The sequence below is a fragment of the Tauraco erythrolophus genome, chromosome 3 (assembly GCF_009769465.1).
Source record: "Tauraco erythrolophus isolate bTauEry1 chromosome 3, bTauEry1.pri, whole genome shotgun sequence".
Lineage (NCBI taxonomy): Eukaryota > Metazoa > Chordata > Aves > Musophagiformes > Musophagidae > Tauraco > Tauraco erythrolophus.
The window spans coordinates 25,725,562-25,751,339 of NC_141467.1; the positions used below are offsets into that span (position 1 = coordinate 25,725,562).

The 25,778-nt window shown below is 41.0% G+C and overlaps 2 protein-coding genes across 2 annotated transcripts; both read right to left on the bottom strand.

The window, feature by feature from the left end:
* Positions 1–3,685: 3,685 nt before the first annotated feature.
* Positions 3,686–9,457, bottom strand: CMBL (carboxymethylenebutenolidase homolog). The gene is made up of 5 exons (XM_086609068.1): positions 9,243–9,457; positions 7,694–7,801; positions 6,456–6,598; positions 4,907–4,998; positions 3,686–3,865 (listed from the first exon to the last, which is right to left on the bottom strand). Exons 1-5 carry the CDS (start codon positions 9,455–9,457, stop codon positions 3,686–3,688), a joined length of 738 nt encoding a protein of 245 aa, XP_086465194.1.
* Positions 9,458–17,773: 8,316 nt separating this feature from the next.
* On the bottom strand, positions 17,774–25,222 carry LOC104374212 (carboxymethylenebutenolidase homolog). The gene is given in 8 exon segments (XM_086608923.1): positions 17,774–17,811; positions 17,814–17,876; positions 17,879–17,921; positions 17,923–17,955; positions 18,645–18,736; positions 19,573–19,715; positions 22,113–22,220; positions 25,008–25,222. Coding segments are annotated over 8 exon segments (735 nt in total).
* Between the last annotated feature and the right edge of the window lie 556 nt (positions 25,223–25,778).

Sequence of the window (25,778 nt, forward strand, 5' to 3'; positions counted from 1 at the left end):
TACAAAACAAAAAACATAATGAAATGCAATACCGGTCCTACAGCAAGCGACTCTGAATTCTCCAAGGACAACGAATTTTGACAAAATACTCTTCAGTTTCACAGCCTTCCCCTGTCTCAGGAGCAATTTGGCAAAGCTTAGCCTGATTTCCTGAGACATCTGTTCATTCACATAAAAAAACAAGCTGGAATGGTTTGCCAGCCAAGATATTACCTTCCGAGAAACCAAGGCTCTTTTATTTAAAATCCATGTGAGACAATAGTTGTAGGGAGTTCAATTTCATCATCTCTGTCTGCTCTCATAGCAACTCTGATAAATTGGGCATGGATCCACAGCTGGGAATTGAATTTACACTTTACAGACCATCTCTCTGAATCACAAACCCACGTTGCTTTCTTCGGGGAAGGTTTGTGCGTTGTTATCCTTCCATTGCCCCAGAGCCACACAGGCACACAAGTCAGATGTGCCGGCACCAGTGAACAGAGGCGTCTGCAGTTCTCCCACGTGAAACTGTTTCTCCTCTGTACGCTGAGCCCAGAACCATGTCAGGACTGGCAGGAAGCACAGAAGTCACTGTACAGCCCTTCCCTCCCTCTGTACGTCACGGGGAAGCCGCACAGATCCAGCCTAAGCACAGAATCAGGGAGAGCATCATGGAACTTCTCACCTCTGATGTGAAGGGACTATTTTTGCCAGCATGACTCATGGCAACGACACCCTGCAGACCTGAAGAGGCTTTCCCTGAGCTGACTAGACTCACTGAGAACAGGTTCCTGAAATCAAACAGCATGGGTGACTGGGTGAGGGAACTACCAGGCACGGCTGGCAGAGGTGACTGCAAAAAGTAAAATTCTATGGGGCAATGGAAACAACTGAGGGGCTGCACCTTGGAGGGCAATATTCTGTGAAAGCTGAGGGCTCCCTGGGCTCACATGTAACTCATTGAGGGGAAACTGGGCCATGTTCAGCACAATATTTTAGTCACATCTATTCCCCCAGCATCGCAGATGCAAATGAGACCTCATCACAAGGTTTCTGTGAATTACACTGAGAGGGATCAAAGGAGTAGAAACACAGTGATGTTCTTTTAGTCACTAGGAATGGGCTGTGCCAATTCTGATACCTGATTAAATCACAGCAGAAAGAAACCTGGCAGTATTGGAAAGATTTGTGGAGGTGAGGAGGTAAAGTTGTCATCCAGGTTGATTTAGATTCAACTCTGAATCAGGGTCGAGGGGCAGAGCAACTGCCTGAGACCATGAGACATGGCAGAGGATTTGCGTCAAGCTGATTGTGAAATGATGCAATGCACTTTCCTGAAAAAAAGTGATGTGCGGAAACAGTCTCCGCAACTCAGAAAGTTGTAAAGTGTGTATGTTTATTGCAGCGCTGGGTGCACGGGGGATCGCTCCACCACAAACGTGCACACCTGCTGTAGCAGTTTTCTTGTATTTATACAGACATACTCATCACCCCCTCCCCAAAAGGGCAGTCTCTCCCAGGAGATCATTTCCATAGCCCCTGCCTCAGGATCCGCCTCAGGCTCCTCCTCGACACGCCTCCTGGTGGTGGTGGGCAGGGGTCTTTGGGATGAAGGCCGTAGGTCTTCCTCACTGTGTATGTTTCACTTCTTCCCTAGAATTCCTGTTTTGGCTGAGCTTGCAGAGCCAAACTGGTTCCCAGCCTGTCCTGTCCTTGAGTGGACATCTGGTTGTCTCCTACTTGTTATTGTTTGAAGACAAATGTTAGTTCTTGTTAGTCCTTGTCTCTCCTATCTGTCTGTCTTTCTCCCTACGGGTCTCGAGTTACAACCTTGCTAGCATTTATTTTGTCTCTCTTACCGGCCTTCTTTTCGGGTAGTCAGTGTTTCAAAGCAGGGATTAGTATTTGGTAACTTCTAACATTTCACAGAGCTATTTCACAGAGCTACGTATTTCACAGTCTTATGTAGTCTTATGCCTATTCTTATACCTATCCGTAGAAATAACAGCTAATATAGTTTTATATGGTCTTATGCCTACTCCTATACCTATCGCCCTATCAAAAGGAAGGAGCAGCATCAGAAACTCAGCTGGTGCTGGGGATTGTGATGAAAATGCTGTGAGGGAGAAAGGAGCAGAGGACACTGGTGCTCAGTGAAAAGATGTTATTACATGTCAGATGATCCTGATGCGGAGGAAGGCAGACAGCATAGCAAGAGGCCATTGCAGCTGCATCCAGATGCCTGCAAGTGTTTCAGAATCAAATATGAGGCTTCCAAGGAGGGGGAACACAGGCATGCATCCGAGGACAAGAATAAAGGAGCAACACACCCCGTAGAAAGGCTAAGGCAGCAGCGTACCTTACTGCTATCGAGTGACACAGAACTTGTAATAAAAGTATTTGCAAATGCGTCAAAAATGAGAGAAGGGCAAAAGGAAAGTGCTGGCTACTAGCAGGAAGGAGAACTAATACCAGAAAGCCTGGCAAAGACTGAAGTGTCCAGAGCTGTTTGGTTCTATCTTCACAAAAGTTAATTTTAACCATATTCTGAATGAAATTTGTAAACAGAAGTACAAGTCTACAGAGGAGGAAGAAAAATTAAAACAGAATAACTAGAGGTGTGCAGGTTTGAAATTCACCTCAGGGGGTTTAAACACCTCTGTGAGCTGTGAGCCATGATGGTTCTGACTGCCCATGCAGATGTGTGACATCCCCAGGGAATGGAGAAGGTCAAACACAGAGGCCAGCCTTTCTGTGGAAGAAAGGAAGGCACTGGTAGCACTTTTAGGCTACTGGTAATGCCTGAAAGATATGAAAACATATTGTCCAGAAGTCAGTTGATAGACATGGAGTAGATAATCAGATGCTAAAGGAAATAACAAGGTGGCAGTCAACAAGAAACACCAGCTCTCCCCCTACTAGATCAGTATGGAAGTGGAAGGAGAAGAAGGATTGGAAGCCTTCACTCGTATTTTCTTCCTATGCTCTATGTATGTCTGATGGTAGTCCTCTGTTCCTACCTTGTTGCTTCATTCTGTTCTGAGTTTTCCTGCGCTTCACAGTCTCTTCGTGTCCTATCCTTCTACCACTGGTTCAGGTCATCTTCTCCGGTTCTGCATGTCCCTCTAGTGTTCTCACTTCAGTCATGGTTTCCAGTGACCCCCTTTCAGTCTGCATACGTTTCTTCCCATTGTCCTTCCCTTTCCCTCTTTCTAGCTCTGTTTTTATGAATTCTGAATAGTATACTCCGTTTCCAAGAAAACGTCCCGGCCTTCCGAACCAGAACCATATGAACCTCAAAGCTGAAAATCTCAGAGCTGAAAACCTCACAGCTCAACAACTCTAAATACGGCTTTCAGAAGAGCATTTCTCAAGCGTGAGCAGAGTTTCAATGATTTTTTATTATATTGACATTAATATAAAAAAGTGAAACTTTCAGATTCTAGAAAATATTCCATATCAGATTCTAATAATTTTAAGATACACAAGATCGAGTTTAAAAATCTTTTCTACATTTATAGCTTTCAGCATTTGAAAAGCCTTTTCTAAGCATTTACTTAGAAAATAAGAGCAAATAAGTAGTGTTACTGCAAAAGAGTTCTACAAAATATTTGATGCTTTTAAGAACTTTTTAATCCATATAGTCCATATTACTTTCTGATTTCCTACAACAATTGAGTTATTTTGTGGGCATTTATTTAAGCTAAAGATATTTATTCAGCCAGTTGATCATATCCTTTCTTCCTTCCTCAATATAAGGTTTATCTTGAGGATTGATATCTTCTCTTTTACGATGTACAAACCCATGTGTCTGTCCAGGGTAAATTTTAACTTCATAATCAACTTTACAGTTTTGTTTAAGCTGCTGCTCCAGTAGGGTGACCTGTAACACACAAAGGTCCATGTTGCCTGAGTACAGAGTTAGCATGTTACTTATTTACAGTCCTCAAGTTGTCCTGGTTTTTTACTTTTCTGGGAGACTGACACAGGGTGTCCTTGCCATTGTCTTGTCTTCTACTAATTTTATACCCAAATGCGCTTCTGTTACCACACTTTCTTTATTTAACTAGGCTTTTTTCTCCAGTAAAAGAACGTCATGAGACTGTATACAACTGTAAAGAAAGTGTATGGGTTACTATAATAATATCTGTCAAGGTAAAAACAGCTATTGCTCAGTGTCATGAGAAGGTTAGCATGTAGTGATCCCTGTACAAGTTACTGCTGATAGACCTCACAAAAAAAAAAAAAAAAAAAGGGGGCAAGAATTTGAATTAATTTGAAATTGAGTGGGAAGAGGCACAGATACAAAATTGACAGTTCAAAGCCGACATTTTTGGCAGGAAAACTAAAGTCACCACCACTCAGTGAAAGTGTGCCTTCCTCTTTGATCCCTTTGGTAGATAATCATCTTTCTTCAGTCATTCTCCACCTATGCTCCCCAGAAAGGCTGTTGAAAGAGTACCAGAAAGGAGAAGCTCGGCCAGACAGTGGGAGAGGAAAATTAATTATTTAATTATTTAATTATTTAATTATTTAATTATTTAATTCTCCTGCAACTAGTGATTCCACTGGTACAGTTGAGGACTTTCTGCTGATTTTATGCACCATCGGTATGATTAAAGAGGGTCTCCTATCTTAAACTTGACAGGAGTCTTCCTTTTTGGATTCTTGTCCTTCTCCTCCTAGAAACTATAGTATATAAATCATCCATATTTTGCAACAAAACCAGAAAACTTTTTTTAGTGTCACTGTAAAACTTTTTGATTCGGGGATAAACATAAATTTGTGTAGAACTACTGTAAGAGTTAGTGAAAGAGGAAGAAAAGTGTACATTAGCTTTTTATTTTCTCTTAATTAAATATAAAATCACAAAACAAGCATGAAAAACATTAAAAAAGATAAATATCTCTGATGGGAAACTCACTTGCTCCAACGGGATGTGGTCATCGTTTTCAGCAAAAATGAAGAAAGTTGGATGAAGCAAATTGGATCCGTCATCAAAGAACCTGATCACTCCTAGGGAAGAAGGAGAGGCACATACAATGATTCATGCTACTTAAAGTGGTTAAATCACGACCAAAGCTATACAGTCAAAACAAAAGACATTCTGATCAGTTAGAGCTGATCAGCTTATAACGGAATTAAATGTCCTTTGCTAAAAAGCCCCTTTTGCTGTGAGAACTTCCTGTGATTTGGGGTGTCACTGAAGATAGAAAAACCAGCTCTTTCTGAAAAAGTCAGGGAAGAATTGTTACATTTGCCCCGTTCTTGTGGTTTTCTTCGGGCATCTGCTTCTGACCACTGTCACAGACAGGGTCCTGTGAAAGATGAACACTTCAGAGCTGCTCACCTCTAGCCTGGCATGGCCATATTTAAGGTAATTGTAAATATTCATCATTACAGATATATGGCTAGGATTTCATTGTACACATATTTACACTGATAAAAATTCACAACAAATAGGTATTGTAATTTTTACTATTCAAATATCTTTGCATTTAAGTAACGGTAAATTTAACTAGCTACCACCCTGGTCACTCTTTTCATTATTGAAATTATTACGACAGAAAAGTAAAACATTAGCAAGTAGCATTGTTGAATTGTCACAACTGATTGGCAAATCACTGCTGCAAAATAATCCCCATGAACATTCTGGAAAAATACCTTCAACTTCTTTTCGCTTCAAATGAGTATAAATTGCTCTGGGTTATATAGAAGTACAGAGGTTTATAACAAAAACATTAAAGGTAGCATAAACCCATTCATTACAAGGGTTAAAGCAGAGAGTTAAACAAATGGTTCATACTAGCAACAAGAGGCCACTGCCAGGAGTAACACTGAGGAATAAGCTGTTCATGTCATGACCTGAAGGTCTGCAGCCTGTGTAGACCCCAGCCCAGATGACTCATATGCAAAAGACCACGCACTCTTAACAGCAGGATAGCAAAAGGTTTGCCATATATCACTGCTGCCGTGTCTTTTTCTGCTGGCCCAACAGGGGAATAGGGTACAAACACGTGTGTCAAACGGGTTCTCCAAACAATGAAAACCACACAGTGGCCAGCAACTTGTCCTAAGGCTTATGCAGACTGAGGAAAACAAGACACTGAGGCAAAGACCCACCTCATAATAATTGCTGGCTCCTAAAAGATATGTCCAGAAACCATTTTGTCATCACTAGCCAAGAGGAACCTGAGCCATAGTGAGGCCTTGGCACTTGGAGTCCCTTGTACGCTGTGTTGCACAGAAGCAATCCTGGCTCTGCCACTCAAATACATTGATCTTGCTGGCTATGATCATCCCAGTGCGAGAATGAGTATGTAAAATCAAATTGCTTAAAGATTTTTGTATCATAAACCCACATTATTCTTCCGTAAGATGTCTCACTGAGTTTTGTTACAGTAATACTCCTACAGAGTAAGTTCCTGCTCTGGTCATGTCTGTTTACAACATAATAGGCGTTTGAGACTTACCATAGATGGACACCCCCGTCTTTAAATGAGGATTTTTCAGCATCAGATGTTGTACTGCTGCTCCACCCCAGCAAAACCCAATGACACCAATCTTCTTTGCACCACATTGTTCCTTTAGATACTTCAGGACGACATCAACTTCTCTGAGACATGTAAATGAAAGAGAAGTAAGGCTCTGGCTCTGTTCCCCAGGCCTCCAAAGTGGCTGCTGCTCAAAGACTGTCTGGGCATCGGTCTGCTTGTGGGAGGTAGTGAGTGACTGTATTTGCATCATTCACATTTTTTCACTTTCCTTCACTTATTAAACTGTCTTTGTCTCAACCCACAATTTTTCTTGCTTTTGTTCCTCCTGTTTTCTCCCCCACCCCTCTTGGGGGGAGTGAGCAAGCAGATATATGGGTGCTTGGCTGCTGGCTGGAGTCAACCCACAACACTAGTGTACTATTACTCATTTTTAAAATATAAGGGAAACTCCAGGGGAGATCATCAGTCTTCCTAGATCGCTCCCTAAGGGGATTTTATAAACAGCAATCCAATTAATTTCACAAATGGCAATAGTTATCTTACAGGCTAACATAAGTAAAAGTTTAAGAGACACACAGCCAGTCAAGAGCATCCCATTATCACAAATGTGACTATAGCTAAACTGTCTCTCATGAGGAAGACAAATACTTCATGAAACTATGGAAGCAAATTTGAAACTGTTTCAAAATCAGCCATAACATTATGCAATTAAGTTACATGTCAGATAAAAATGGAAAAAAGTGTGGCTAGAAGAATGGCAAAGTAGTATGCTTTGATCTAGCTGGAATCTATAGGGAGCAGGACTAATTTTCCCTAGTTAAATAATGTTTGGTGGCTACGTTTTGCACCCTATCTGAAACCAGTGGAAGTTGTGCTGGCCTGCAGGAACTGAATCAAACCAAAGTGAAAGGAGCAAGCTGTATCTTCTAGCCTTTGCCGGTTCTTTTTTTTTTTGAGTCATTAACTTCATTTGTACCATCTGCACAGGTAAACAGTGGCAGCTTTTATTTTTGTTCAAAGTTCTACTTTTCTCCAAAAAGCACCCCTCACATAACCATGAGCTTGACCCATCAACTGCATGAAATTTCTGTTTGTGGACATCCAGCTATATTTGACCCACCCATAACTTAGGAACTAATTCTGCACCTTTACTGAGGCAAAAACTGCTACTAAAGAAGGATGGCAAATCGCTGGACAAGGAATAACGGTTGTACTTGTCTATTTTGCTGGAATCTCGAGTTTTCACCCAATCACTGAAAGATGCCCAATCATTAGAAGGTTTCCAAGCCTCTTGTCCCACGAAAAAGTCTGGGCAGATGGTTCTGCAAGAAAAATGAAAACATTTTATGCTGATTAAATAATACTGAGAAAGGATTAAAGGGAAGTCTGTGTGTACTATACAAAAAATTGATTTTGTTGAATACACATAGAATTTAATCTACATCAAAGCACTATACAAGCAACCCTCATTATTTTTCCAGGTCTAAGAAGAAGGCTTAGCATGACTTCCAGATACGTTTTGCCCTGTTAAAATCCATTATTAACTTGACAAATTGTTAACCGCAATTGAAAATCATTAGCGGTTTCCTACTGAATTTAATAAAAACCTCTACAGTTTACATGGTACGTACGTTTGGGTGAGAAAGAATGCTAGCCCAGTAATACAGGAAAGAGGATACCCAATATGCTTTTCACATATTTGAGAACTTATTTCTTCCTTTGGCACAAACTGGTACACAGTACCTTCATGGAATGACTTCCAGCTATTCTGGAAATTTTACTGTAACAGTGAAGTTGCAGAGATGCTACGTCGGGAGGAAGGAAGCAGATTGCTTCAGACTCATGCAGGCACTCTGATAACCCAATGAAAGATGCAGAATAAGTTTTATCTTGTATCCTCTGTTTCCTTTTGTACTTGCCTACTGTCCTAGTTTTAGCTGGGACAGAGTTTTTAACAGCTAGCAGAGCTCCGTGTTTTGGTTTTACTCAGAGGCTCACTCTGAGAAGAATGTTGATAGCAAGTTGATGTTTGTGGTTGGAAGTGAAACTCCAAGGACTTTTCAGTGTGCCGGAGTGCAGAAGCACGGCGGGATAAGGGGGCCACGATTCCCCTTGTGATTTGTGGTGGAACTTAAGACTGAGGGCCAAACTGGCCAATTAGTATTCCATATCACGCAGCGTCATGCCCAGTATAAAAGCGAGGGTCAGCCGGGAAGAAGGGCTTTTGCGCTTTGGCTCTTTTGCCCTTTTGCTCTTTTGCGCTTGCTGCGCTGTTGCTCTGCTGTTTTTCTTTCTTTTCTCTCTCTCTTTCTCTGTCTCTGCCCCTCTCTATTTCAGGGCCTCGCGTTCGTCCGGGATTGCAGCCTCGGGACGAGACGGGCTTCGCATACGAGGGGGTGGTGAGCACCTACACTGTGTATTAAATCATCTGTATTAAATTGTTCTTATCTCAACCCACGGGTTTCCCATTTATCTTTTAATTCTCTCCCTCATTCCTGGAGGTGGGGGAGGGGGAGTGACCGGCTGTGTGTGGGGGGTGGTTCAACCTAACCCACGACACCTACTAACTCGTTACGTAGGACTACTCAGCTTTGTTAGACTTCTTACACTGTTTTAACACACAGGAAACTGGTTGCAGAAATCTGTAAGTGAAGCCTATGAAATTATTCCTGTTTGTATGGTTTATATAAAAAAAGGAAATAGTTGGTTCAACAAGCTTTCTTGTTAAAAAGACACTTTTAAAACAGTATTAGTATTTCTTACATGTAGCCATTAGTTGTTAGCATATCAGCAATGTATCTGGTGTTTGGGAGTTGCCATCCAAATATATCATGAATCACAATCACAGCCTTGTCTGTGCTGGCAGGCGGTTTGCAAACATATGCTTTGATGTGCTCAACTTGCACTTCGTGCCCACGGCCGCCATAGTCAAACCTGTCTCCAATATCACATGGGCAGGGCCTCGATTCATTAGCCATGTGTGACACTAAAGAACAAAAAACGTTTGGTTGTGAATACCACAGCACACTGTACTGAAAAAGATCCAAATACAGCAGTATCGTAGACTGTTGAATTTTTGAATCATTACAGTAATATTGTGAACATACCAATTACTATTAGATCTAAAATGCCACATTAGTCAATAAGCCCATTGGGTTGTTTTTTATAAATAATAATCTTGTTAGAGTTATGTCATGAACTCTTCAGTGGGGACCTGGTATGTAACTAGGACTTCCATGCTCTACAGTAAGAAATACAGTAAAGATAAAGTTATGACCAACCAGCCAGGCAACAATTACAAATTATATAAATAGTAGTGAAGCCAGTTCTTTCACTCTTCATTGTGTGTACGTCCTTGTCAGGAATGCATATCTTGCTTTTGTATAGACTGTAAAGGCTTAATACAGGACTTAACATTTTGAAGAAAAAAAAAAACAACACAGCTTCTGTGTAGAAACATATAATTACAATTAGATTAAATGTGATATTTTCCTCCAGAGGCTTAAAATATTCCATAGTTGACTTTTTCAGCATCAAGAAATCCTTTTTCTAAAACAGTTTTTGTCTCAGATGTTGCAGACTTTTGAAGGAGGATACTTAAGGAAGGTACCAAGAAAAATATACCAGAGAAAGCCAGAGTATAAAAACATAAAACATGCCTTTATGCCAATGCATATAAAAACATGCCTTTATGTCAATGCACGCAGCATGGGGAATAAGGAAGAGGATTTAGAAGCATGTGCGCGCCTGTTGGGATATGATCTTATTGGCATCACGGAGATGTGGTGGGATGACTCCTATGACTGGAGTGTCAGAATAGAAGGGTACAGGCTCTTTAGGAAGGATAGGCAGGGAAGAAGAGGAGGAGGAGTTGCCCTCCATGTCAAGGACCAGCTAGAGTGCATGGAGCTGCACCTGGGGGCAAAGGAGGTCCCGACTGAGAGTTTATGGGTTAGGATTAAAGGCAGAGCAGGGACAGGGGATGTAGTAGTAGGGGTCTGCTACAGATCACCTGACCAGGAGGACTGGGTGGATGAGGCCCTCTACAGACAGATAGGAGCTGCCTCACGTTCACGAGCCCTGGTCCTCATGAGTGACTTCAACCACCCTGATATCTGTTGGAAGGACAACACAGCAAGGCACAGGCAATCCAGGAGGTTCCTGGAATGCATGGATGATAACTTCCTTCTCCAAGTGGTAGAGGAACCAACGAGGAGAGGTGCTACGCTGGACCTTGTTCTCACTAACAGTGAAGGGCTGGTGGGGAACGTGATGCTCAAGGACAGCCTTGGCTGCAGCAATAATGAAATGGTAGAATTCAAGATACTTAGGGAAGCAAGGAGGGTGCATAGCAGGCTCACTACCCTGGCTTTCAGCAGAGCCGACTTTGGCCTCTTCAGGGATCTCCTCACTAGAGTACAATGGGATGAAGCCCTGGAGGGAAGAGGGGCACAAGAAAGCTGGTTAATATTCAAGGATCATCTCCTCCAAGCTCAGGAGCAGTGCATCCCAACAAAGAGAAAGTCTGGTAGGAACACCAGGAGGCCCACATGGATGAATAAGGAGCTCCTGGACCAACTCGGGCACAAAAAGAAAGCCTATAGGGAGTGGAAGCAAGGACAGGGAGCCTGGGAAGAATACAGAGAAATTGTCCGAGTAACCAGAGATCAGGTTAGGAAAGCCAAAGCCCTGATAGAGTTAAATCTGGCCAGGGACATCAAGGGCAACAAGAAAGGCTTCTATAGATATGTCAGTGATAAAAAGAGATCTAGGGAAAATGTAGGCCCTCTCAGGAAGGAAACGGAGGACCTGGCCACCCAGGATATGGAGAAGGCTGAGGTTCTCAATGACTTCTTTGCCTCGGTCTTCACTGGCAAGAGCTCTAGTGGCATGGCCCAAGTCACGGAAGGCAAAGGCAGGGACTGGGAGAATGAAGAATCGCCCACTGTAGGAGATCAGGTTCGAGACCATCTAAAGAACCTGAAAGTGCACAAGTCCATGGGACCTGAAGAGGTGCATCCACAGGTCCTGAAGGAACTGGCAGATAAAGTTGCTAAGCCGCTACCCATCATATTTCAGAAGTCGTGGCAATCTGGTGAAGTTCCCAATGACTGGAAAAGGGGAAACACAGCCCCCATTTTTAAAAAGGGAAAAAAGGAAGACCCAGGGAACTGCAGGCCAGTCTCACCTCTGCGCCCAGCAAGATCATGGAGCAGATCCTCCTAACGACTATGCTAAGACACATGGAAAATAAGGTGGTTATTGGTTAAAGCCAATATGGCTTCACTAAAGTCAAATCGTGCCTGACTAATTTGGTGGCCTTCTACCATGGGGTTACAGCACTGGTGGATAAGGGAAGAGCAACTGACATCATCTATTTGGACTTGTGGAAAGCATTTGATACTGTCCCACATGATATCCTTATCTCTAAACTGGAAAAACGTGGTTTTGATGGATGGACCACTCAGTGGATAAGGAATTGGCTGGATGGTCGCTCTCAAAGAGTTGTGGTCAACGGTTCAATGTCCACATGGAGGCCAGTGACGAGTGGTATTCCTCAGGGGTTGGTACTGGGACCAGTGCTATTTAACATCTTTGTTGGCGACATGGACAGTGGGATTGAGTGCACCCTCAGCAAGTTTGCACGACACCAAGTTGTGTGGTGTTGTGGACACCCTGGAGGGAACGGATGCCAACCAGAGGCACCTCGACAGGCTGGAGAGGTGGGCCTGTGAGAACCTCATGAACTTCAACAAGGCCAAGTACAAGGTCCTGCACGTGGGTTGCAGCAATCCCATGCACAAGTACAGGCTGGGCGGAGAATGGATTGAGAGCAGCCCTGAGGAAAAGGACTTGGGAGTGCTGGTGGATGAGAAGCTCAACATGAACCGGCAGTGTGCGCTGGCAGCCCAGAAAGCCAATCGTATCCTGGGCTGCATCAAAAGGAGCGTGGCCAGCAGGTCAAGGGAGGTGATTCTGCCCCTCTACTCTGCTCTCGTGAGACCCCACCTGGAATACTGTGTTCAGCTCTGGAGTCCCCAACACACAAAGGACATGGAGCTACTGGAACGAGTCCAGAGGAGGGCCACGAAGATGATCCGAGGTCTGGAGCACCTCTGCTATGAAGACAGGCTGAGAGAGTTGAGGCTGTTCAGCCTGGAGAAGAGACGGCTCCGGGATGATCTTATAGCAGCTTTTCAGTACCTAAAGGAGGCCTGCAATGGCTTTAAACTGAAAGAGGGCAGATTTAGGTTAGATATAAGAAAGAAATTCTTTACATTGAGGGTGGTGAGGTACTGGAACAGGTTGCCCAGAGAAGTTGTGGATGCCCCATCCCTGGAGGTGTTCAAGGCCAGGTTGGATGAGGCTTTGGGCAACCTGGTGTAGTGGAGGATTTCCCTGCCCATGGCAGGGGGGTTGGAACTAGATGATCTTTGAGGTCCCTTCCAACCCTAACCATTCTATGATTCTACAATTCTATATTTGTTTAATATTAAATAAGGAATGCATTCAAAGTCCAAGACAGGAAAAAAGAAAACTCAACATGAGGGTTTTTTTGTTTTGGTTTGTTTTTTTTCCAAGGAAAAATTCCTTAAGTTGAGGCAAAAGTTTTGGCAAGAAGGTAACAGTCAGGTATGGTTAATTTTTTACAAACTCTTGCTTCAGTGAAAAGAAACAAATAATTCACAAAGGTCAAAAGCACAAGCAGAATATGACACAGATTTATGTAACTCCTTGGTCTCAAGTTAATAATTTATGCCATCAACCTTAGGTTAACCAACTGGGTGAACTGGTTTCATATTGCTGCAAATTTACTCAAATAGCTTATTTGAATATGCACAGATCATCTCCTGGTTATTAAAGAACATGGAGTGAATTTAGATATAGTTTTACATGAACTCTCTACAGATAATTTGTGGGTACCATCGAAGAAAACTTTGTCAATAGAGAAACAAGGATGTTCGAACTTGACTATGCCAAATACACTCACAGAGAGAAGTGGGAAAAAGCAGGTTACTGAACAGTCTCTGAAACAGCAGGACTTAAACAGTTGTGGTAATAAAGAGACAGCTTTAGGAAAGCAAACAAACAAACAAACAACCCTACAGCCAGGAGATTTGTGCAGATTTCCAGGGATCAAAATGTTCTGGATTTGCAGACTTTAAAATTCAGAATATCCCAAGCAGTGTTAGCAGGGCTGGGGTTGCAGATCCTGCGAGATTTCATTTTCACAGACCAATTCAAGACAAGTTGTATCTTATTGGAAAGCTGTATTAACTCAGGGCGCACAATTACGCAAATCCTTTATTATTTTTTAAAATAAGCCACACCCACCCATAGGTGTGGGGTTTTTTTCACATGTTGCAGTCTCATGTATAGGACTTCTAATTTAAAAAAAGTCTACAAGGAAAAAATGAATTAATAGACGAGCATACAAGACAAAATACAGTTTAAATATATAGAAGGAAAGAGTCAATAACTAATTTTCCATTCACAAACTATTTCCTTTTGATTAGACTAAAATCAGAAAATATAACAAAACCAGCAATTGAATGCTAAAGAAACCTGTATTTCAGAACTCCAGAAACACAAAGGCAATGAGGCAATGCCCTTACTATGCAGTATATCCTTAAAGGCTTTAATTGCAAACATTTCATATTATCCAATAAAATGTAAAGCAACATGTAAAACAAGAAATATTTAAAGATGCAGATATAGCAGCTGAGAAAAAGAGCTCCAGACACAAGCCTGTGAGAGGTAGTGTTGGCTTGTATATTTTATAAGCCATATAGACTTGCAAGCTCTTTAGCATAGTCAAAATGTTTCAGTGTTTCTACATTCACCATAGGATGCATTAAACAAACAGTATCTTTTCCCATATGTAAGATGCTACTGAAACATTCCATAAAAATTAATCCTTTCCCCTACATCTAACAAAGCTATTCTTTTAGGAGGATCTGTAAACCCACGTCCATCACCCTGCACTTGATGTTACACCATCTCCACCTGGAAGCACTTGAGAGTTTATTTGAAGACCAAACAATAACTTTAGTTTTCAGAATCTTGAACCCACAGCCAGAAAAATATAAAGATATTGCTGTGTGGCTCTTCACTTTCAACAGTCTCTCCTGAGTCCTCCTCCTGAGACGTCTTCCTCACCTCAGGAGGGAAACTAACAGGTTTCTGAACCATCATCTCAAAGAATTAGGAAAGAAAGTAGCACCCTGATGGCGTTTAAATGAGCATGCAGTCTTTATAAAAGCGCGTAGACAAAATGAAAGTTCCCCAAACATGCTGAGTCAGACCTCAGCATGCACTTCTTTTACATTTCTCAGGAGAAAAAGCTGTGAAAGTTTTTTTTAAAAAAAGAAAACAAACCCCACAAATACCTGCAGCACAGCAAGAGTCTGGGGCAGCAGAGGTAAGTCGCAAGAGCTCAGCGCGGATGGTCGCCGCTGAATGTGAGGAGAAAGCGCTAACTGGTCAAATGAAAGGGGTGGGTGCAAGGATCAAGTTTCTTCAAACAAGAGTTACGTAAGCTACTGCCTTTATCTTCGCGTATCGCAGAGTCACAAAGATAAAAGTTCACCCTTTTCAAAGCTGTCAGTTTTACTGCTAGTGCAGGCAGGGTGTGCAGCTGTGAGGAGTGCTGCTAGAGCTGAGTACCAAACCTTCTTTTTTCAACTGACACAAAATAGTATGAAGAATGAGATACCTTTTCACCTGAGAAATGTGTTGATTAGCTGAGCAATTCATTTAGACAAAACTTTTTTTTTTAAGGGTGTCTTAAAGGATTGGGGTAATATCACTTTTAAACATTACGTTGACAGTACTATTTCCTTAGACTGTTCATCCGTTGGTAAAAGATGTATCTAAAGTCATCAGCAGGGTGAGGTGGTGAAGTAGAGACATTTCGAAGCTCTGTACAAGTTAGAGCTTATATGGAATAGGAAATATTTTCTCTTTCAAAATGAAAATAAATAATGTATAAAAAGGTAAAAGTTTTGTAGATTGCTGTACATATTATAGTAAATGTTTCAAATGCTGATCCATTTTTATCCTATCACAGAACATTTTATACTTTTTTTTCCCTTTTGAATTAAAGTGACTGCCTGATCCCTGTATCCCTCTCATTCTCCTGATTTTCTTTTTATTGGATTATTAGGACTATCCTTTATCTAGGGATACTAGCAATCAAAATCCACTGTTTCCTCACAGGCACATCTAAAAAGTAGCACTAAATGCACGTTAGTCTACCATGCTTTTGCTTTGGGAAAGCTATCAGCCTACAATTTAGTCGTCATATGTAAGATGTTTTCCCATATTCTAAATAACTTTGTCAATGCTATTTATTTACGATTCCTAAAATAAAGTCAAACAAACGAGAAAAAAAGCCTACCAAAGAATTCCAGAGTGAACTCATAAGGTTTGAAACCCAGTCCTTTTGTTTTTGGTTTGTTTTTTTGGCTTTTCCCACTTGTATACTACAAACAACAAATTATACCAAACAGGGAGCTGAGATAATCCACTGAAGCTTCAAAGAACAGTAGTAAAATAAATGCAAGAAAAACTGACAGTTTAAATCATTCCTAGAAAAGAAAAATTACAGCAATGCTTTCTGGATCTTCTCTCCACCTGAGTTGCTTAACCACATTTCCACTATCTTAGTCACAGTAATATGGCTCCGGAAAATATTCTTTATATATAAGACTATTCCCCTTTACTTTAATATTAACATTAATTTTAGAAATTAAATGGCTTTTAATTTGTTTCCATATTCCTTGCTAGGCAATCCATGATGGTTTTTAATCTGGAAGCCAAAACTTAATTCAACACGTTCATGATCTCCGTACGTGCAGTTGGTTGCACTTTGTACTGTAAACACGTACCACTTTTGGATCTCTTACAGTTTTATCACGAAGATTTGGCTGTACTTGTAGTAACTCATAGCTACCCTTTCACTTCAAACAAATGCTGCATCTCAGTTAGGTTTTTTTTTTCTTTCTGCTTAGTCACGGTGTTAGTGTTACAGCTCACATGCCGTTTCAGGATTTATGAATGACTGCTGTTCTCTAAATATACGACCTGATCGTCCTCTTGCACATTAGCTAACCTTCTAATGCTAACAGAACTCCATTAATGGGGAGTAATCCGGGTTTTACACTGGAGTAACTAAGATGCAATAAACTTCCAGACCTCTACATCTTCTCCTGGAAAAGTGTGTTACGAGAGCTGTATCACCCAGGTAACAGCTGAATTAATATATTACATATATAATGGGAGAGACTGAGGTACATCAGCAGCATGTGAAGGAGGAAAACATGGATGGGAAAAAAGTAAAAGAAATCAAAATCCCATTGAGAGATGGCTCATTAATACTGTTGACTATTTTTATATGAGACACACCACAATGTATATTTCTCTGATGGTGTATATACTTTGAGAGATTGTCATTAGTAAAATTAAGACTTTCCTGCATTACATTGTCTCCCCATGAAATCACACAGTGGTCTTTATCAGTAGCACTGAAAAGGTGAAAAGGGACATAAATTATTCTTTTTTTTTTTTTCTTACAACTCTACAAGTACTAGTACTCAGTGATGTTATTAGGCAGCCGGCTTCCAACTAAGGAGCACAAGACTTTCTCCTCACGAGGCGTAATTAAACTGTGGAAGTCACAGTCATTAGATGCACTAGAGATCAGCATTACAAGCAGGTTGAAAAAGGGACTGGCAAATTCACAGAGGCTAGGCCCATTAGTGGCTGTTCGACACGCTGCTCCAGCAGCAACATCCAGCTCAGGAATCCCCTGAATGGCTGGCTGCCAGGATGCGGAGAGAGATGAGGAATTCCCTACGCAGCTACCGCTGGCCCCTGATGGTGGCTGGGTGCTGAGCTGATGCGACACGGACATTTTTGTCATATCATTGATGGAAAAATGACATAGCAAGATACGTTATGCAAAACCACGTAGTGTTTCTTCTTTAAGCAGCAACTATAGTTTGCAGGTCACATATTAAAACACCCTGTCTGCAGATTGCATTGTACTCTTGAATTCCTAAACAGACCAGGAAATCATCTCTAGAGTTTCACAGAATGAAAGGCAATCTGAGAAAGTAGTCCCCCATCTGAATAACCCTAGCCACAAATTTTGAAACAAGATATGCTGACTTATGTCACCTGTTAAAAACACACTTGCCTCCAGGGTACAAGTCAAAAAGCCCAGACTTTCAAAATGAGCTTTATTTTGCTCAGAACAATTTATTTGAGTCCCTAAATTTTGGGCTTGTGGCTTATGTAGAAATGTATTTATTCAGCCAATTGATCATATCCTTTCTTCCTCAATATAAGGCTTATCTTGAGGATTGGTATCTTCTCTTCTGCGATGTACAAAACATGAGTTTGTCCACGATAAATTTTAACTTCATAATCGACTTTACAATCTTTTCTTTAGCTTCTGCTCCAGCAGAGTGACCTGTAATATCGAACATAGTAGTAGTTATACTAATACAGCCATATTCCATGCTGCCACTCCTCATCTTAATTATAATTCAGTTCCCTGATTTATCATTCAGGCTAGACACTAATAACCAAGCTCCATACAGGCAAAACAAAAAGTAAAATTATATAAAGAAAAACCACCTTTGCAGTAAGGGTCTAGAAAATTTGTTAGAATATAAACGCAGGTCCAACAATCTGCAAAGATACGGATATAACAAAAGTATTTCCTACATGTGAAATAAATGACAATGCTAAATACACTACAATGGAGCAAAAAGCTTCTAACAGACAACTATGGATGCAATCCATATTTAGTATATCCTACATGGTTTATGAGTTCCTAGGACCAATAGAAAATGCTGTCATACAGCGAAGGATAGCTCCCTGAGTAGAATATTCCAAAACAGTAATGGGATTTCGATAAAACTTTGTTACCTGGGTTACTAGCCATACTTCTACACAATAAAGAGACCTAGGAAAAGGAAAAAAAAAATTCTAGTTTTCATTCTTTGCCTAGGTTATATTAGCCCTTCTATGTCTAGCTCCATTTTTCTGGTTATTTTTTGACCTTGAAGCAGTATTATGAGGCAGAGTTTTGACTTCCAACTCAGGATGGAAATATAAACATGGAGGAATGAATGAAGATGGAGGTTATTAGCATACTTGATGAAGGGGAATGAAGTCATCTTTTTCAGCAAAAATGAAAAATGTCGTGTTCAGGAGACTGGATATATCATCAGAATTCTTGATAAGACCTAGAAAACATTAAAGAAAAAAAAAAACCCTCTTAATTGACTTTTAAGGTAAATTCAGATTTACCTTTTAAGGTAAATACAGCACTCTGCTTCTGCAGTGAAAAGTTTTCCTGTCTTAAGTAATATGTAACCATAAATATCAGCTTTACATTGAAGCTACTGTTAACCATGGCTCCTAGAATACCTTCCTAGATTAAAACTCTATTTAAGACGGTTTCTTAAGATATAGACTGAATATCTGAATTAATAACACACAAAACATGCCTTGTGTGCATGTAAGCTTGAGTTCTTTTCAACTGAGTGGGAAAGACAGTGCTTTAGTAAGTTGTCCAACATTTACCATCTGAGAATGTTAGCAAAGGGCAGCTCAGCTATCCTAGCTTCTTGAGCAGAACGTAGAAGGAAAGCTGGTGTTAAAATAACCACAATCTAACTTTACAGAGCAGCTAGATCAAAAATAACACTGCCTGCTCCCGGGTGAAGTTCTAGCTCGGCAGCACGCAGAGCAGTAGTAAACAGGAAAAGGGAGCTAAATCGGGAAAGTGACCGAAGGACAACATGTATGTCTGTGCAGATCTGAAATAAAGACATGGCTGCTATGACCCATTCTGAAACCAGGAACAAATATCCTCATCACCATTTTCTTTACATAATACCTTTACATAATATCCTTCCTTCTCTGCTGAAAATATCTCTCTTTATCAGCTGACAGCCTGATTTGAAGAAATAATGCTAGACCAAGTACTCATGCTACGAAATACACATATGCACATATGCCTGCTTGTATTACATCATTTTTACATGATTTTGTAATGTACATTACATTATCTACCTACCATAAAGAGATACACCAGCCTTTAAGTCCAAGTATATCATCATCAGGTGATGTACAGCAATACCACTCCAGCAAAAATCAAAGACCCTTAATTTCTTTGCACCACACTGTTCCTTAAGACACTTGAGGACAGCATCAGCTTCTCTGGAACATATAAGCAAATGAAAATTAAGCACCCTTAGTAAAATCAGTGTTTGAAAATATGAAAAGAAAATACAGAGATGCATGTAAGTGCCCCCATATCACGCTGCTAATATGTTTTCTTTCACATACTTTAAATAAACAATTATTTCAAAAAAATATTAAGGATTGCTAATCTGAATCATCAGAAAGAGAAAAAAAACCACAAGAACTTAATGGAATTAAATAAAAATGCAACATAAGCAACATACATCAAAGGAAACCTAAAGTAATGGAAACAAGATGATTGATTAAACACCAGCCTAAGTGTCAAAAAAGCTTAAAATTCTCTGAGAAGCTGGATGACTTTTTTGCTTTGTAGATAGAAAAAGTAATAAAAACCTCTCTAGAGAATACTGTTCATTAGACTGCCAAAATGCTGACAATAACTGTAAGTTAGTGTCTGAGATATTTGGCCCTGGAAAGTCAATGTAACGAACACGGCTGATGTTTTGAGAATTTACAGTGTAGCTTGAAATGCACCTCGTCCAGACACTGTATTCTGAAAACACTCATTTAACTCTGATGCAGGTGTCACCATGCAAAGGTAGTAAAGAGAAAGTATTGGTGGGAGAGAGGTAGTAGTTAAGTCTTCTATATCACTTCAAGACTATATTTTCGGCCCCAGTTCCCTGCCCCCTGGGCCACGCAAGCTATATACACCTTTGATACATCAGCCTCACAAATACCACATTATCCACCAACACACGAACACACAGAAGCAAATTAAGCGCCAAAAAATTCTTTCTTCACTGGAGCTGACACTTGAAACCCGTGAATCGCCTGTAAGAAATGCCAGGCAGAACCCAACCCTTCCTTCCCATTGCAGCGGAGAGTGGACAGATTCCAAACTAAAAAGTTTCCGTGACAACTGACCCCTCTGAGACAGGGGCTCTCTGGAAATTGAATCGATTCAGTTACATCTCACATAACCTTCTCACCAAATACCTAAGCCCAGCAACCTTCAACGTAGCTACTCCCAGCAGTCCAAGAAAGATATTTTTTCTCCCAGGAAGTTAATTAGTTTGGTCTCTAATCAGTCTGACCCCTTCTCAGCTTCCCTTTGTGTTACTAATGCAGCACAGCACCTCTGCTAATGACAGCTCTTTGCGGATAAATGCTCGGGCACTGTTGCACACAGGAGGGGAAGGCATGATTTCTTTGGGTGCAAGACTAAAACAACAGGAGATTTTACTTGCTACCATTAACACGTTAAAATCAAGCAACACCTTAAATTCAAAGCTAACTGGAAGCCAGAACAGGCCACAGATCACTGCCTGAGCTGTGCTCCTCATGGCCTGCTTCACATGTGAAGCACTAGCTTCTGTTTCTCAATGGTCCCTACACACACTTCTTCACCCAGAACGAGGGTCATTTATCATACAAACAGCCAAATGGCTGCAGGGCACTACCCCTACACCAGGATTTAGAGGTCAGAAGATTCTAATCCAAGTTACAGAGAAGAAAACACCTTTGCATGGCAAAGGAGCTTGGCATCCTGTAGCAGCCTGAATTCAACAGCCTGGTCTATAAAGAGTGGCAAAAGCCTTTCAATGAAGAGCAGCAGTTGGTACTCGCTTATTATTTCAGCTGTTCCAGCTGTCATTCTTCCTCCCCCCTTCAAATGTTTCATCTTCTTTGGGTTTGAGTCAAATTTGGGTAACTGTCAGCATCAGTTTTCTACCACTCTGCCTAGGACGCATGCAATAACAAAAGAACCCCAAGGTGTTACCAGCATGCTGAAGAAATCAGCCCTATTTCTCTCCAGAGGTGTTGTGTTTGTGCCGTGAGGACACATGATCATTTGGATCACACGGTCTGCCTTTGAGGCAGAGGAAGAAGCCCTTAAGCTACCTGTTAGATTCTCCCAGGAAAGAGTGAAACAAGAGGTGCTGCAAACTGCTACAGATCAGGAAGATGCCATCAGCTACCTGGAGCCAGTTACACCATGCTGGGCAAGTTCTATGGCGCAATCAAGAACTCTTTTCTTCTTTCCATACAACATCTTAAAGTATCAGTCTCTTACATTCAATGAGACTTGAGAGCTACTCTTTCTCACTGATTATTTCTCACTGGTCATTTTTAAACCATGCTTTTTGAGGCAGAGGAAGCAACTAGCAGTCTATGATATTCACATCAGATGACAAAACTCTTCACTAAGCCACTACTGAGAGAGTTTTCCTCGAACTCAAGGCAAAATAAAAGGTCACTGATTCCATCCACCCTTAAGGAAACATTGAAAAATGCCACCTTCATGGGTAGAATTAGATGCATCCAATCTCAAAGGAAAAAAAAAAAGAGGGGAAAAAGAAATAGCTGACAGCAGCAGGAAATGTGATATCCAGCTCCCTGACATCTTACTTGTTTATTTTCCTGGCATCTCGAGTTTTCAGCCAAACATCAAACTTGGACCAGTCATCAGAAGGCTTCCAAGCTTCTTTTGCTGCAAAAAAGTCTGGGCAGATGGCTCTATACACACAGACACACCCCAAAAAGTCAAAATTGAATTAATTAACCAAACACTGAGATTTTTTTGGCCCATCGTAGCATGGAAAGTTTTTATCCAGGCATAATTTTGGTTTGCTTTCTTTTTCCTGAGAATGTGTTGGAGTGTGGATTTTTGAAGAAACTGCACGAAGAAAACCCTGTGTGAATAAAGACGGGAGCTGGGAAGTTAGGCCTCAGGGGCAGAATGCCCTTGAAGTAGAGGATAAGAAAACTATGCAGTATGATAAGGGAGTAGTGTTTGCTTAGAGCAGAGCTTCGCTAGGCGGGTGTTTTTTGAAATAGCCTGTTAAACACGACAAGCATATGTATCATCCAATAATGCTGTAGAAAAGGTGTGGTCTCAAGATGACTGACAAAAGTTGCCTATATAAGCAATAAGAACTGCGCAATAAACGAGATTCCTGCAGCTAACTCATATTGAGTCGTCTCTGGGGTCTTCAAATCCCGCTTCCGCAAGAATGTTTTTCAATATCATTCTTAACTATTCTACAGAATTGCCTATGAGTGTTAGAAAACATTTATAGGTATCTATATAGGCTTTTTTCAATTACTAAACCACATAATACAATTTGTGATAAAATCTGGAAAATATGAATATTTTTATCCCTAGTATTTTACCTGTTTTGAGTATCTAATTTGAAAAGATACACAGTAAAATAACATATTATCTTGTAAAAGGTGTTCAAACTAGGTCCTGATTACAACAATTTTAGATTTTGCATACAATGTAATACCATTTAACACAAATCCATCATTGATGGGTTCGATTTAAACAAAAACAATTACATAAAATAGTTATTTACCACAGAGCACATCATGAGGCTTACTTATGAGCTAGAAAAAAACCCACAAACACCTGGTGGACTGAGGCCAGCAAAGAACAAGTGAAGGGAAAACATGTAGGAAGAAAGGGAGGAGTGTTTTTTCTGCAGACATCATTTGGTGACTGGAAAAAGGGAAGTACAGTTAGAGTCCACTCAGTATTAAAGAGTTGCTGTATCACGGGGGTGCCCAAACCCTGAGTCAGGATGACCTCGGCTGAAATGTTTTGTGTGATCAGCAGTAGACTCGTGATGGTGCAGTCACTAGAGGATAATACAGTCTCCTCAGGAAGAAGCAAACAAGAAGGGACTCTGGAGGCTGCCATCACTAGGTCACCCCCAGATGTTGCTGTGTGTTCTCCCAAGCCCAGCCCACAGGGAAGTAATGAGATCCCTGGGAAACTGCTATCATCCCTCACTTAGTAAATGATTTTGGCTTCTCAGACACACAGTGTGTATCTCAATGATCACGGTGAAGTGAATGGATCCGTTTGGCTTAATGCAGACCAAAGTATGTTGCAAGCATTTTATTTGTTGGGTTTTTTTTTACTGTGATTGATTTGATTATTTCTGTGAAAAAAATAGCAGCATCCACAGCATACATGTCTTTGGAAAGGTATAGGTAAAATTGCACCACCTTTGGATAAGTACCATCAGAAGGGCTACGTATTGCTTTGAAAGTAAACCTTCCCAAGCCCACATAGAAGAACAGGTCATTCCCCACTCGAACTAGCCTCATAAGACGCTACAAGCCATCAGTCTTAATGTGGTCTCTGAAATACAGCTTTCATAGCTCCTCAATTCATCAGACACTGGGTACTTCTGACTGAGCGGACTCTTACTGTAATAAGAAAGCACGCTGTTGTAATTTTGATTTGCCAGTATTATGAACAGCATGAAATGTGTACATCCAGTCTCAAGTCGAGAATGATTTGAGAATGCGTTTAGTCAGAAGACAAGCATACTTCCTATCATGGAGTGGAATAGGGGATGTCAAGTCCTCAGGAAAGATAGTAGCAAGGAACAGACTATAGACCAATTAATTGTTCCCGTGTACCAAAAAACTCTCATCCTCACAAAGACGGTATCTTTATATCACAGAGACACAGAGCTCCTTTCAGCTCCGCAGACAGATCTCAGCCATATGGCAACTGTCTGCTGACATCTGACTTCCCTCGTGCTCCACAGGCTGAGAGCATTAAAGGCACCATCTCTCAAAACTAGACCACTACAGAATTAGGTGGAAGTTTGCCTTTTTGAACTGCAGGCCAGTCCCAACCCTCTGCAAATTTTTGCAATGTATACTGCAAATGGAGTATCTTGCAGCATATCCAGTTATTGCAAGATGTTGCTACATTTTGGAATTTAACAGCTGTAGGGTGCCAAAAAGGAGCGTGAAAGATTTGCAGGGAGATTGTATTTAATACCCAATGTGTGCATATGAATCATTCATATGCACATATTCGATGTGCATACTCAATATTACATTCAAAATATATGACGTTCGTTCATATTTCAGGTGATGACGGTTTTTTTAAATCCCATCATATAATTCAGCTTGAATGACTGGGTTTTTTTTAAAGGTTTCGAAAAACAGAATACCCCTTTCTTTTTCAGAACAAACTGTTTTTAAAAGCCATTTCACATTGCTGGGAAAATTACCAGAATCACTTTTTACTGCATCATGTTTTCAATACTCTATACATTCTGTATGTGCAGTCACTTCTGTAAACAGCAAAATCTGAAGGAAGCATGCTGTACCCTGCAACATTCCACAGCAATGTTCCTTTGTGGTTTTTGTATTATGGAAATATATCACTCAAACTGCCCTGGTAATAGTTTGCTTTCATGTATGGGAATAATAGTTATAATGTAAGGTTAAAAATCATAAAGAGTGGGATTTCTTGGAGAAGAAGAGATTTCTTACATGTATCCATTAGCTGCTAGCATATCAGCCACGTATTTGGTGTTTGGGAGTTGCCATCCAAATATATCATGAATCACAACCACAGCCTTGTCTGTGCTGATAGGTGGTTTGCAAACATACGCCTTGATGGGCTCAACTTGTACTTCCTGCCCACAACCCTCATGTTCAAACCTGTCTCCAGTACCACATGGGTAGGGCCTGGATTCATTAGCCATCTAGGAATTTGCAGGAAAGAAAAAAGGACAAACAGTAATAGAATTTATTTGCAGTAACAACTGTGATTACAGGTCATAGTATTCATGCAGTCCTCACAGTCCCCTCCAGACACCTAGTAATACCCACTTGTTGCTGCAAGGTTGGAAGTGAAAGCTCCAGGTGTTTATTGTTAACAGGCTCTTAACACCAGCCCTCTCTCGTTACCATAAATATTCACGAATTCCAGGTCAATCAACATAACTCAGGAATGTGGTAAAGCTAGAAGGAGAGCTCATGTCAGTCCACCATTCCTAGCTTTGTGCCTAGAGCAACACAGCGTGTGATAACTACATCTCCATGTGATGTCCCCACACACCGTGCTTCATAACCATTCCTCTCATGGTCTTACAGCTCCTCCTCACACTGGAAATCTCTTGCTGTTACTCCTGTGAGAATGCACTGTCAGCATGCTGCTTTTCGGACTGCGTTTTCCCTTCAAGTTTTCATAGTGCATGTCCTATTTCTCTTCTGCCATGGGCAATCAAAAGCTGCTGCTGCTTACCTGTACTTTGCTGG

What these genes read in the sequence shown, in the direction of transcription:
- CMBL (XM_086609068.1), bottom strand. Translation starts at nt 9,457, where the DNA reads ATGGCTAATGAATCGAGGCCCTGCCCATGTGATATTGGAGACAGGTTT. An exon ending in GATTCCAGCAAAATAGACAA is followed by an intron (nt 6,599 to 7,693) that starts GTACAACCGTTA and finishes TACATGTCTCAG; the next exon opens with AGAAGTTGATGTCGTCCTGA. An exon ending in GACGGGGGTGTCCATCTATG is followed by an intron (nt 4,999 to 6,455) that starts GTAAGTCTCAAA and finishes CTTCTTCCCTAG; the next exon opens with GAGTGATCAGGTTCTTTGAT.